The following is a 14200-nucleotide window of genomic DNA, read 5'->3' on the forward strand; positions in this document are numbered from 1 at the left end:
TTGCAGCAGGGCACTAACAAATGCTTTCTTCTAGGCACACTTACAGCTGGCACTTGGAGGCCTGAAGTGGCAGCTGCAGAACTGTTCTGTTACAGATGGGAACGCTAAGGTGACCTGACACATGAGTTTGTGCAATGCTGTACCACAGTCTATAGGGCTGCCACCTTGGTTTGGACTTCCCAAGCCCCTGGCAGGGGCTGCTGCAATCCCTGCCCCTGCAGAATGCACAGCTCCCACTGGCAGCTTCTTTCAGTGAAAACTGGGTCAGCGCCTTCTCATCCTCTTCAGAAGGCCCTTTCTTCCCCCCAGTGGCATTCGAGAGTGCTGTGCTGCAGTAGTGAAAGACCAGAGATCACTCCAGCTCCTCCCCTGGGGCACTGCTCCGGCAGATTGCCGCTATCGACAGTATTGACTTTAAACTGCCCCGTTGCTGCCGGCAGTCCATGTTTATTTAACTCCCCCCTCCCTGCACTACAAACTCCGGGACCTACCACGCGTGGCACACTCCATCCTCTCCTTCAGCCATGCAGAAGGCCTCCAGTGCTATGGCTGCACTCAGCCATGTGTGAGAGGAAGGCAATCAAGGAGCACTGTCCATCTAGCTGCTGGCTTTTCCACTAGCTCTCCTTTCTCCACAGGGTTTCTGTTTTGCAGTGATTTAAGGAAATTATCTGGGTTGCTTCAGATGAGGTATTTACACTGCACTTAACCTGCTTTAACCTACATACGTTTCCATCCTGCTCTACCTAGTGTTGCTGTTCAAATATCGATTATACTTTGATTGATTATAGTATTTATCCATGCCATACTTAAAACTGGGACCCACAAAAGAAATAGACAGTTTAAGCTTCTCAAAATTCTTTTTGTTCTGTGCACTACTAGAATAAATTTACATATTTATTCTTTCATCCTCTGAAACCTTACACTAGGTATTGTCTTGCCTACAGTAAATTACAATCAAAGCAGGGCTGTGACTAGTTTCATTTCTTTCCAGTCCATTTACGCTGGGGTAGAAGTATTGTGAAGCACGTGAATAATTACATACGTTGTGCTGAGAAACTTATCTCACCTCAGATGTCATCCTGTGGCACAATACAGGAGAAATACCCCTGTATAGCAGGGCTTTAAACCCAAGCTTGCCCTGCACAGATCTTAAGATGCAATGATACAAACTTGGCTGGCTTGGAGAAGTTACTGAAGAGACTGGACTGATGAAAGCAAGGCCCAGTATTTTCTGAGACTGAAACTGGTGATTTAAAGTGTTTCTGCATCTTTATTTGCTTTTTTTAGTGCTCTTTTATTCACCTGCAGAATTATTCTAGCAGCTTTATGTGGATGTGAGACATTAACAAGACCACTGAGCCTCCTGTAACCACAAACATACACAGCCTAGAAAGAAGAGGGGTAGACAGGGAATAAAGTGACATAAAAAGCCTGGGTATTGCTCCCCCAGAGTGGCCAGTACTTGTACCTTGGCAGAGGCGTGAGGTGAAGCTCCCTGGTCCAACAGGAGGAGGGCCACTTTTTGATTATCGTAGTGTGCAGCTACATGCAGTGGTGTTAAACCGCTCTAAAAACACATGCAGAACAAACAAGTGCTGTTACAGAGCCTCTCCAGGGGAAACTCAGGAGTTTGGAAAATTTCAGTAGATAAGGTGAAAAAACACATTAATTACTCATTCGTGTATCCAGAGTCTTCGGGAACTTTTAGAATCAAAAAATAAAACAGAAATCTGGAAACCCTTCCTGAGCTGAGAAAGCCCCATTCACTTTTCCCAGGGAAGATGAACAGAGAAGCACAGATCTGTGCTGCCCCTGGGGTAAGGAGGTCACACCCTTGGCAATGTTTTCCTTTTACTGCAGTGGATAAGTAAACTGCCCCTTGGATCTGTAAAAATCCAAGCTGGGCTGGTTTAAAAAGTTTGAGGTCCTGTTGACCTTTGCCCCCCGTCATGAGACCTGGGGAGGCAGAGCCAGCTGCCCAAATACTCTGATAAGGACTGTAAATAGTCTGTGTAGAACACAGGGGAATGGTTTGTCTCCATTCCCCTGGACACGAACACAGAGCACATCATTTTGTTGTCAATTAATGACAATAAAAGTCACTTTCGCCGAGAGCTTGCTGGCTCTTGGCAGCCCCAGCCAAGGGACTGGAATATGACATGAAACCAATTCCAGCTAAATCCAGGCTGTGGATACTAGTGTGATTGTAAGTAGGTAGGAGAATATTATTAAAATATTATCTGGTTCTAGATATTTGCTGCGCAAGTGGCAGAGGCTGCTTCTGTCCTACCTTTCCAGAAGCATCAGGAGATGCATTCTTCTGAAGCAGGAGATTGGCTACCTCGATTTTGCCATACTTTGCAGCCACATGCAGCGGAGTAAATCCTTTCTGTAAGAGAAAGCAGTTATATAGCAGCCCTGGGCATTCTTCTCAGGGTAAGGTTTGCCTCTGATCTGCAGGGATGCAGCTGTTTCCATCTGTCCCCTTATGCAGTCCTGAGTACAGGCAGCAAGTCTGCAGATTCCCACCTGCCCTGTGGGGTCTGGAGGCTCTTCCCTGGCAGGGCAAAGCACTGCCGACGTTAAACAGAGGAAGACTCGGTTCCTTTCTTCACACTACCAAAGACCCAAGGGCAAGCTTATCAACACCCGCCTGGAATTTCTGCCCTGCATTCCTCTCATTCCAAGAAGATGCATGTCTGATCACTGGGATGCATTACACATCAGGTCCTGAGGTACAGGCATGAAGCTTTGTACCCTTTTGATAAAACGTAGCTCACCCTTACACTGTTTGTATGTGTATATGACTCTTGCAGTATTTAATTCACAAGCAGCCCTCGATGCAGGTATGTTTTATGATTCGAGCTGTCACTCCTGCAGCTTGCTCACCTTGGTGATGATAGACAGAGATGCACCATGATCCAAAAGAACAGAAGCTACATCCTCATGCCCTTCCCGAGCAGAAAGGTGCAGGGGTGTGTAGCCCGATGTGGTGGCTGCGTTGGGAGAGGCTCCCTGCTGCAGCAGCTGCTGCACGATGTCTGCTTTCCCCAGGCGGGCAGAAATGTGCAGCGGCGTTTGGTCATCCTGAGCACAGAGGGAACAACACAGGCCTGCATGAGAAAACTGCACCTCACACTGGGACACAAAATATTCACCCACGTTCTGTCACTTTTCAACACTGCACATAAGTGTTAATTCTGCTGAGGTCTTACCTAGTGAATGTGGCACACTGGCTTTCTCTTTCTCAGATAATAAAAATACCTTGTGCTTTGTTACTGCAATCACAAAATATTCCAGACAGGGACATAATCCATAGAAGTTTATAAATTTATCTGTTTTATTTCTTACTTGGATTTGCCTCACTTCGCTTTGCAGACCTTTCTTAAAACAGAGCCAATGCATAGTTCTGGTCCTCACATCTTGATCTCTTTTCTGTTTCACAGCAACATTTAATAGCTCAATCAATTATTGCCATATTTTTTGTGCTTTTTTAACTGGTGAATGATTTGCTTGGTATTTTGCAGGTAATTTTTCCACAGATGTAACTGATGACAGAGCATGGTGTGGAAATTAATTGTTGCTTTCTCACTTGGTTTTGTATTTTTGTCCTCCCCACTCTCCGTTGTACAATCTCTGGATCAAGCACACCATCACAACAGTGTGGCCAAACATCTTTCTCTCCCCGTTTTCTCCTGCTGAATTTCCTACCTTTTGAGCACTGCTACCCCATGTCCTTCAGTTCTGGGCTGCTCTCTGCCAGGGAGACTTCTGCCCATGCCCACCCTGCACAAGTGACTTTACACCTCTGGGACTTAGGATGGGAGAGAGCCAGGAGATGAATGCTGCTCCTCTGCAGGGCAACTCTTCTCTCACTGGGGGAGAATCTTTGTGGTTCTTAAATTATTCCAGTTTGTGCTTGTTTCCCACAAATTTCTCACAGCTGATGTTAGCACTGGTGTATAATCTACTGCTTGCTTTTAGTTGTTATTTATGATAACAAATTGATCACAGGCAACGGCAGTTTGCACAAATTAAATCATTCTGTGAATTTACTCAGAAAATATTTGCATGACTGTGCTTCTGAGCACGAGCTGTTCACTTTCAAGGCTGTCTTTGGAGATTTACAAACCCCATGAATCAGTTCTATTGTCAGGCTCCTTGCAGATATAAATTGTATCAGCTATAAATATTTAGTCAGAGTTCCTTATAAGTAGATAATCTTACCAGCAAACTTATTTGTGACCCAATTCACAGATAATTTCACCATGAAAGAAAGGTTTGGTTTTTTAATTATATCCATTTTATCACCATTTGGGGGAAAAAAGTATTTCCTGAGTTTACCTATTAAGACTGCTATTTATTGCACCCATTTATCTCCTTGACCCGCCTGTTTCCTGGAACTCTTTGATTTCCATAGTTTTGTGTGTTCCTTCATGCCTCTAGATCATTTCTTTTTCATCCACCCTCACCATCCTCAACTGCAATTCTTTCTATAGGATCTGTTCCTTCTTTCCAGTCCTCTGTCACATCTCCTCACTGTGCCTCCTTCCTTTAGGTGGTGTTCTTTAGAAGTCTAACTATTTTTGAATGCATGCAGGCTGTTGCTTTAGGGACATGACAGGAGATACCAGAAGCCGAGGGTTTCCAGTTCTGCTGAAATAAAAGCAGATTTGGGGAATTCCTCTGCCTCCTTAAGTCCCACTTCAAAACAGAACTCTTCAAACACATGATAACTTATATTAAAAACTGGGATGGTATCAGCCTGACATCTCCTGCCTTCTCTCCAGATCACTCGTAGCTGCAGTGAGAGGGTCCATAACAAAATATCAGCGGGCATCACACAAAGGACCTTGGCTTCACCTCTTTCTCATCCTGAACAACACACACAAGATGAATGTGAGTCCTTGCTTTGTCCAGTACAGATCATCCAGGTTTGGTGCACCTGGGCCATGTCCTCACCTTGGCTTTGGCCTCCACCTGGGCTCCGTTTTGTACCAGGTACCGGACGACCTCTGTCTGGCCAGCTCTGGCTGCCATGTGCAGCGCTGTCTCTCCTCTCTGCACGCAGCAGCAAAAACACAACAGAATTAAAAACACACTGCAGGAAGAGCAAACATCAGCGTTGTTTCATAAACACAGGAATACCAGCAACCCAGCTCAGAATGATCCCCACTAGAAAACTCTGCTGTACTTGTCTGTAAGATGTAAGATTAAATCAATATTTGACCTGTCACTGTGTGCTGCACAGCAATTTATTGCAGGGTCAGTTTCCCAACACAGTAGTGCCTTTGTCACTGTTTTTTGCTGAAAAATGACAATGCAATTTTTACATTACTAGCATTTTACTAACAATGTTAAAAATTATTTCCATTTAAATAGAACTGAATTCAGTAAAAAATGTATTTCAAATTTTGTATACCCAGGTACACATACATTTGTCTTTCCTCCTGTTATGCCTTATGCCCCTACTATCATTTGTTATCTGACAAGCACTGAGGTGACTGAACAAGAAGGGAAAAAAAAAAATCATTACTGAGCGCATTCATCTAAAGCTTCATGGACTCAATGAAAGACAAATCCAAGGAAATCAGAACAGTTCAGGAGGGAAAGTGGTTTCTACATTTTTGGGTTTTGGTATGTCTTTAGGTATAAACATCTGCTAATTAAAAATTAGCATTTTTATGTAATTTAATAGAATTAGCAGGTGAAGACTTAAACAAAATATTGTCTTCTAGCTGCACTTGTGTATGGAAGGTGAAAGGGAGATTTTGAGGCCAAACTGTTAAAGAGGATCAACAAGCTTCTGCTTCCCTTCCATTTCCCAACTTTCAAATATCCAACCAACAATGTGTTCAGTTTTTACACATGCCCTGGGAGCCTTGGGGCACGCAGCACACAGCCAGCAGAAGAGTGTGCTGGGATGGCTGGATGGACACAGGCAATATGTCCCCACAGTCTGCTGCAATCTGTTGAATTTTCCTTAAATGGCAGACCCCCGGGGTCTTGGGAAAAGCGTGCTCCACAGTCAAGCACAGATCTCAAAAACTTCATATGAGAAGCTGCAGTATGCTCTCATTCTTCACTTCAGAAAATCAAGAGATTAGAGCCTGCTTAGGGTCAGCCCCTTTGGAAATTTCCTCAGCCTGCCAAGCATCTCCCAAGTAGGAGTCAGCAGGCTGCACTTTCCCATGACTCCAGCATGAGCCACAGGTGCTGTGGAGGTGGATGGTGGACAAAGGAATTAGGTGCTTGATCCCACTACTGCTCCCAGACATTATCAGGCATTCCCAGTCCTGCCCTGCTGGAAGGAAACCTGTGACTCACCACATTGGTAGTGTTGGGGGATGCTCCATGATGCATTAGCTGCGATACAATATTTACATGTCCCATGAAGGCAGCAACATGGATTGGAGTTAGGCCCGACTGAAAAACAGACCGAAGTAAAATTCAAACTTTCACATTCCTTTACAAGACTGCCATGAGGAAAACATAAATTATTCTAAAGCAAATCAATCCAGGTGCTTGCTCTTCTGAGAGGGTTTTATCTTCTCAAAACCATATACATGTGCTTAAACGAAAGGGCACACAGAATTGGAAACACCTGTAAGTGTGGCTCATGAGCAAACATATGAACCTTCTAGGAATTCAGTAGTTCTTCATCAACAATCAACCATAGCTAAGCAAGATTAAGATCAGGCATTTGCTAAATACCATCTTGAAACAGAAAAAAAAAGAAAGGTAGAAGCATTCCTGGCACAAAGGTAAGGCTTTCTGAAACATTCAGCTTGTGCAAAAAAAAATGAATCTGCACGACTGCCCTTACACAGGATATGAAAGCCCAGCTGGAGAGAAAGAGAGGGAGGGAGAAGGAGGGGGGGGAAAAGGGAGCAGTCATTCAGCAGGGTGTGACCTCAAGGATTTTGCTTTAAAAATCCCATCAGTAGTTAATATTTCCCCACGTAGAATCACCCTAAAGCCTCTTCACAGCTGCTTCTGCACAGCTGTACCAACAGTCAGCCAGAGGCTTCAGAAGGGCGTTTTGCTACCAAGAGAAGGAGAAAGCCCAGTGGATCTCTGGAAATCCCCACAATTTAGGCAGCTTCCCCACAGATACATACAAGTCCCAGAGGGTAGAAGTGAGGAAAACTCTTTCTTTCCTTTCTCATGCAGAACAGCAAACATGAGCAGGAAGGCAGAATAACTGTCTGAGTGTGTTATTTCTTTTACCTGTTTCCAACAATTTAGTAAATGCTTTTAAAAGTTTTTAAAAGCCAGTCTGGAGCTACATGAACTGTAGCCAGGGCAGACTCTTCTCCCTCAAGCAAGCCAGGAAGGGATCTGTATGGTTTGCTGCTGAATAATTAGCACAACCCTCCACATATTAAATCAAACTCTCTTTTTGTGGAGATGAACTACTCCCCATTGCACCTAGTTTGATCCATGGAACTCCCTATCATTGTCTAACATGGCTCATTCCACAGTGGTCACACATTCATATATGTGGTCTCTCCTCCTCTCCTAACTTGGTACAATATACATACATCTAGATAAAAATTCCCATGGGTACTCAGTTAATCTCTGAATTGTGCCAAGAACTGGGTGCAGACTATCTCATGCTGACTGAAGTGACAGTGCATTGACTTCTGTCTAGCTGATTTGTGATGTCCCATGATGGTGGGCAAATATAACCTCTCTGTGGAAAGCCAAAACAAGGTCTGAATTAAACCCCCTTTTACAACAGGACTTGAGCGAAGCATAGTCTTCACCTCGATGTCTGTAACAGAGCAAATTTCATCCTCAGTGCCTTAAATTACAGAAAATGGTAGATTTTAGAAAAATTTTTATGTTACATTTCTCTTGTTTTTCTCACTGTAATCCCAACAGGTATCAGTTGTTTGTGATTCATTAGGGTAACTGACTTCATTGTTCTGTTTTATTATCTCGTAATACCTAGTTGAAAATAACTGTTGACTTGACTGGTCCGTGCTCTTTCAGAAATATTCCAAGATTAATCAATACAGTTACAATGAAATTTGTAGGAAAAGCAAAGACAAGCATGGGAAGACCACTTCTTACCTCAGTTACAGCTTGAATTGATGCACCGTGCTTTAGAAGAAGTTCCATTACTTTTATTCTGTTCTTCTTGCAGGCAATGTGAAGAGGTGTGAAACCATTCTGGAAATGAGAAAGAACACACATTTTGATGCCTCATGTGTCATTAAAAAATAGAATTGGGTATGGAACTCACAGAAAAGATTTTTCAATTTTAACAAAACACCTCCCAAATTTGTTTTGGCTTTACTAAATTTTTCATGTAAAAGAAAGAAAAGATTTCTAGAAAGGTAACGACATATTTCATATATCCAGTTTTAATTATGAAATATATTGCTCGCTCCACTAATTAATTTATTTTAAAAATTCTCAATTCACGCAAAACTATCAAACCTTTCATTTTTGCTTGCCATATTCACTTTTATCTGGGTGGGGTTTTCTACTGGAGGTTTTGGGGAATCTGGGGTGGAGGTTTTTGGTTGGTTTTTTTTTGACCTTTTAGAACTGCTGGTAAGAAAAGCACTTTTACCTTTTACGAGCTCTGAAATTTACATCTTCTAAACTATTTTTACTACTTGTTGTTTCTTTTTTCATTCATTACCTGTCAGCTTACTGCAACTACAAGTATTTCACCCTTTCCTTTAAAAAGAATGTGTGCAATGGAGTGAACATTAGAACTACCATCTTATTTAGTGCGAGATGATGGCACAGAAAACAAGTAAATCAGGAAAATAAGCTGTCCAGACCATCCACAATTGGTACAGTAACATCAGAGCACTGAATGCTGATGCTGCTCTGTACAAAAAAGCCTTTGCAGAACATTCTGAAAACAACTGGCAGAGCTGGTCCCTCAGACCTGATCAAAATTATCTTTTTTCACCCGCCCTATAGTAAAGAATATAGTGTGTTTTCACAATGTGAGGTCCATGCCATTGTCTGTTCCAGTGTAGCAGCTCTCACCCTTCTCCTTGGCAGAGGACAATGTCCAGGGTGAGCTCCAGTGTGTTTTAGGGAAGAGAGAGCTCCAGTTCCAGATGCTGGAACATTTCTTCTACTTAACCACCTGGAGTGGGGACTGGGGCAGGATAAAAGGAAGCACTACAAGATTTAGGGGGGAAGGGCATTTGTGGCTGGGTTACCAGACCAGTGAGAGGCCACTGCCAGCAACTCTAACAAGCTAAACCTGGTGATGATTTGATTATTTCAGAAGGTAAAAGTAAATATTACAGGCCTAAAAGCCTCCCCACTCACCAGTTATACTGAACAAAACCCATATATCATAAAAGCTTGACCACAGACACCTGAATACAGGTGGATCTGACAAAAAAACAGAGGGGCTGAGACAAGCAAATGTGTGGAGCCTGTACTGTTTTCAAGAGAGCCAATCCCACCTGGCTTGTGAGGGTTTCAGAAGCTCATACAACATTTCAGGAGTTAAATGAGTTAGCATCAGGCTGTGAAACCAATCAACCCAATTCATGTCAGAATGTAAATTCGTTTGGAACAGTTATTGAAGAACAAATCAAAGAGACATTTTAAATAGAATGGACTGCGATTGCAATTTGAACAAAAGGCATTAATGTATTCTGTTTGTATGCAGTTTAACTGCACTGATGTATTTTGCTGCTGAAGTTGTTTCTAAAGTAGAAAGGCATATGACTCCATTGACATAAAATACCACAAATACTCATTATGTAACTCATTCCTACCTTTTACTGTTTCACATCATTGAGAACTTACAAAAATTCCCTCAGTTTTAAACGTTATTTTCTCTGTACAAACACTTGGAAAATAAGGATTCTCTCCATACCAAAAACTACAGCAGTTACGTCTGCAGCTGTTTCATCTATTCATAATCATAAAAAGTTACCAGGAGACAAAAGTGCTCCAGTTACACTAGAAATTCATAAATCACTGCTGACTGTCTGCAAGCAAAGGCCTGATCTTACAGCATGATACGTTATTAACACTTTGAACCTCGAGCGCTTGTTCTTGGGCTGTGGCAATAACAGCACATCCTCACTGTCAGCCATCAGTGGGCAGAAAATAACTCCCCAGTAAGTCTCAGCACAACTTTGCAGGAAGGTTTAGCTGTGAGCAGAGCCCTGCTGTGTACTCACCAGTGCTTTGGCATTAGGATTAGCCTTCTTGTCCAAGAGAACCTTGGCGACTTTGTAGTGGCCGCAGTGGGCAGCGACATGCAGCGCAGTCAGGTAGTCATTGGTGACGTCGTCTACAGGCACATTGTGCTGAATCAGGAGCTGAACACAGTTTAGATGATCCCCTTGTGTTGCCATGTGCAACGGAGACAAACCATTCTGCCAACAGAGAGACCCAGCATGGATGGGTTAGAGGATGCTCAGAGAAGGGAAACTCCTCCGCCTTGTTCTTGGAGTGTTTGTTGTATGAAGAATTTTACGAGCCCAGAGAGCACCCAAAATAAACTTAACATGTTTGGTGTAAGGATGGGGGTTCTTACTACAGAATTTGGAGCTTGTCTGGTTAGAGTTTGTAGGCAGCCCCACACTGAAAAACTGACAAAACATACCAGCAGTGCTCTAAATGTAGCTTCTTTCAGCCAGTATGGTTCAGACAAGCTGCTCAATTTATATGAATTATGTGAGGAACAGCACTTTGTGACTGTTAACACCCCAGCCAGGGAATTTGCTGGTTTTTAAAGCTGCATTAAACTCACCACTCTAATGTGGCCTGTATACACCAGCCATGACAGCACAGGCCAGAGCATCACTCAGTGAACACTGCAGCCTTCCTTCACCCCTCCACTCGTGTTCTCCTGAATTTGGGTTGTACGCATGCTTACAGCACATTACACAGCTCTGGAGACAACTCTTCCCAGTCCACATTGGTAAAACATCCAAAGTTTCAACTGGGCTAAAAATCTCTGAATAAAACCTCCATGCTGTGACCTACCAGCAATAGTGGTAAAGCTGTTCCACCAGACAAACACCTGAGAGACATTCATGCACTAGTGAATTGTTTCTTGCAGTGTTTAAAATAGTGAACAAGCTGCCAAAATATATTATATTTCCAGAGTAAAACCCTGAGAGAAAATTCTCAAAAATTGAAAGAATTGACACTATTTCATGATGAAAGATTAAACAAGTACACCAGAATGAAAGAGACTTTGTTAGCAGTGGTACATAGCTCCTTCTTCCAATTGTAGTTTTTTTTTTTCCCCACTCGATTCTTCTAATGCCAAAATTAGTTTTGAGTGCAGAAGCTATTCTTGTAGCAGCACACAATAGTTTGTAAGCTGTAAGTGACTGCCAGTGGACTGGGTCTGCATGGTGAGACACAAACCTTTGCTCACAGACGCAGTGCCCTCATGTGACCGCAGCCAGCAAGACCAGCCGAGACCTCGGGGTCTCTGAAACAGACCCTTCCCTCACCCTTCCCGGGCCATGAGGTAACAGGAGTAACAACCATTCGAAATAAAGGTGGAAATACACAGTGAAATGATGTTTTCAGTCGAGACGGAAGCAGGATGGTGAAAGCAAACAGGCACATCCTGTCAGAACTGGAGAGCAGTTTACATGCAGTGCTGAGACACAGATATTCTTGGACACAGTAATATCCTTCAAGTAAGATTATCTCATGGGCATCTCACTTGTGATTTATGTTGGCTTGGATAAGCCTCTCTCCCATTCCCAAAGGCTACTACAGCAATTATCTGCATGGAAGCTTGATAGTGGCAAGGCATTTTCAATGTTTTCACTGTCTTCTAGCGTAGTTAACAGTAGAACAAAAAAAAGATTAATTTCCCTTGGTCACTAAGCCCTTCTGGTAACAGCCTATAACTGATGATGCTTTTTAGGTGAGAGTAAAAAAATCATGAAACTTTAAACACCATTCTGCTCCATTTTTATAAGAAAGATCCTTCAGGTGAAAAGTGTCATTCTTCACAGTAACAGCCAATAAACCATGCTTATTAATGAAGTAAGAGATTGAGGAGTTGATATGGGACTCCCTTACAGGAGAGAAGAGACTTGTACCAAAATGACTGACATTGATGGGAAAGAAAGGAAGAAACAGAGCAGCTCGATGCCCATTTGAAAAATCGGCAAAACACTTGATAAAAATCTGTCATGGACAAGAGAAGAGCAGCAGCTAGCCAGACTTCACACAGAAGAGCAGGAGACAAGACTGGATGCTAAAGAAGTTGATGAAGACAAAAAATAATTGGAAAATTTTCTTTTGTTATACATTAACCAGGCTTAATTCTGTTGCAGCAGAAGCTAGTCTATAATCCTACACAAGTCAGTTAATATTTCAATGCCACATTGAAAATAAAAATACTACATGTAAGAGTGTTCTCCAGGCCCATGTCCTTCTTGTGAGAGACAACCCAACAATGACCCTCAGAAGTGATCTGGTACTTTAGGATGGAGCCACTTTATAAATACTCTTACATTTCTTTTTTTTTAAAGACTGCCAAGAAAATAATAAAACGGAAAGAAGTTCAAGATTAATCAAAGATATCGACAGTCACACCATACCTTAAAACAACCAAATAAAAAAAAAAAACCAAAACAAAACAGGACCATAGAGATGAAAAAAGTATCAACTGTCTGACTAGGCAAACATAAAATTACAGAGCTTATTTTGTAGCTGTGTCAAAGAACTTTAATCAGGGAAAGTACCATTAACCCTGGGGAAAGAAAAAAAAAAAGAAAAAAGACAAAGAGAAGTCTGGAAAAACAGTAATTAAAAAGAGAACTTATTGACAAAGATTCAATTTTTTACATAGAAAATCATTGGCATATTCAGGACTAGAACTCCCTTTTCATTTTGCCTGTAGAAACCTCCACATAATCCATTAGGTCACTGCCTTTCCTGAAAGTAAATCTAAGGTTCTTCCAGTGCAAAAAAAGGTCAGCACTACACTAAACCATCTCTAGCAGGAAGCTGCTATCAAACTGCAGCCTGGTTATTATTCTGAAAGAGTTTTACATAACATGAGAAAAGTTTGTGAAGTTCAAACTCTTTCAAAGATGTGTCCTATTTCCAATAATATATGACTTAATTTGAAGAGAATGGAGCCACTTATTTTTGCAGAGGACAGTACTGCAGTTTAGTGCCAAATGAATGAATTCATTTATGCCATTCAGAGGTATGGCTACTCCCTAGCTTACCTTCTGAAAATGGTAGAATTAACACATCAGAAGGAAATGCAGGAACCTCTGCACTTTCTTCTGTTCACTTTCTAACATGTAATAGCTTTCTCTCTTCCAGAAGAGGCTCCTATTTTGCAAAAGTTAGTTGTATAAGCCTCTGTGGATCAACATCCAGCCTGTCTTTCAGCCTTAGGCAATTTCAAACCCACTACCCCATGTAATCTGCCTGATTTTGTCTAGTGAACTCTGGGCCAGGCTGTGTGAGTCTGCTCAGGCAGAGCAACAAATTCAAAACCTACACTTCTTGAACAGCAGATTAAGTTTAGGGGTAAGACCTGAAAATGTAACAACCATGGAACAAAGAAATGTAGTTCCTTAGGAGAGGTTTTCATATACGATGGTGGGAATGAAAGAAATAGGGTGCATGTTTATGTGGGTGTTTTTTGGTTTGGTTTGTTGTTGCTGTGGGGTTTTTTGTTTTGCTGGGGTTTTTGTGGTGGTTTGGGTTTTTTTCCCTTTAAGTAATAAAAAGAGCTATCTGAGAGGGTAGAAGAGCCTTTCTCCCTGGAGTATGAGCTCTAGGCTCCAAGAATAGGAGATGTGGCCCAAGGGGTTCCCAGACAGCCCCTTGTGGTTCTACCCTGCTCATGGATTTTGCAAGCCAGGGCTGTGGGAGTCCATGGAAATTCCACATGCAGGGGATGGGTGAAAACTGTCTGTCAGATTACCCATGATAGCTCTTGCCAGTGACGCACTGAGCAGAGGAAAACTGGTGCCAACCTCTCCAAACAAATGCTAAATATACTCCAGTAAAGGGGAAAAAAAAGAGGGAGGAGAAAAGCAGAATATAGAAGGGTGTTGAGACAGAACAGGACAGGATGACAGAGAGAGAAAAGAAATAACAACGGAACAGAAATGCTGCTGAAACACATTGGTTACAGACTAAGAAAAAAAAACCAAACATGTAGTGGAAGGTTATCTTTGGAAAGAACCTCAACAAACTGCAC

General features: G+C 42.3%; 1 protein-coding gene across 39 annotated transcripts in view; it reads right to left on the reverse strand.

Annotated features, from left to right (window-relative positions):
* Nucleotides 1-14200, reverse strand: part of ANK3 (ankyrin 3) — a 255966-nt gene that overhangs the window by 97205 nt on the left and 144561 nt on the right. For all 39 annotated transcript variants that reach the window (XM_032115997.1, XM_032115999.1, XM_032115995.1 and 36 more), the window contains 7 exons: nt 10179-10376; nt 8083-8181; nt 6331-6429; nt 4966-5064; nt 2893-3090; nt 2294-2392; nt 1472-1570 (listed from right to left, as the gene is read on the reverse strand). In XM_032115997.1, the coding sequence (XP_031971888.1) occupies nt 1472-1570; nt 2294-2392; nt 2893-3090; nt 4966-5064; nt 6331-6429; nt 8083-8181; nt 10179-10376 (891 nt within the window). The remainder of the gene's footprint in view (nt 1-1471; nt 1571-2293; nt 2393-2892; nt 3091-4965; nt 5065-6330; nt 6430-8082; nt 8182-10178; nt 10377-14200) is intronic.

The sequence above is a fragment of the Corvus moneduloides genome, chromosome 8 (assembly GCF_009650955.1).
Source record: "Corvus moneduloides isolate bCorMon1 chromosome 8, bCorMon1.pri, whole genome shotgun sequence".
In the NCBI taxonomy this organism is placed as follows: Eukaryota; Metazoa; Chordata; class Aves; order Passeriformes; family Corvidae; genus Corvus; species Corvus moneduloides.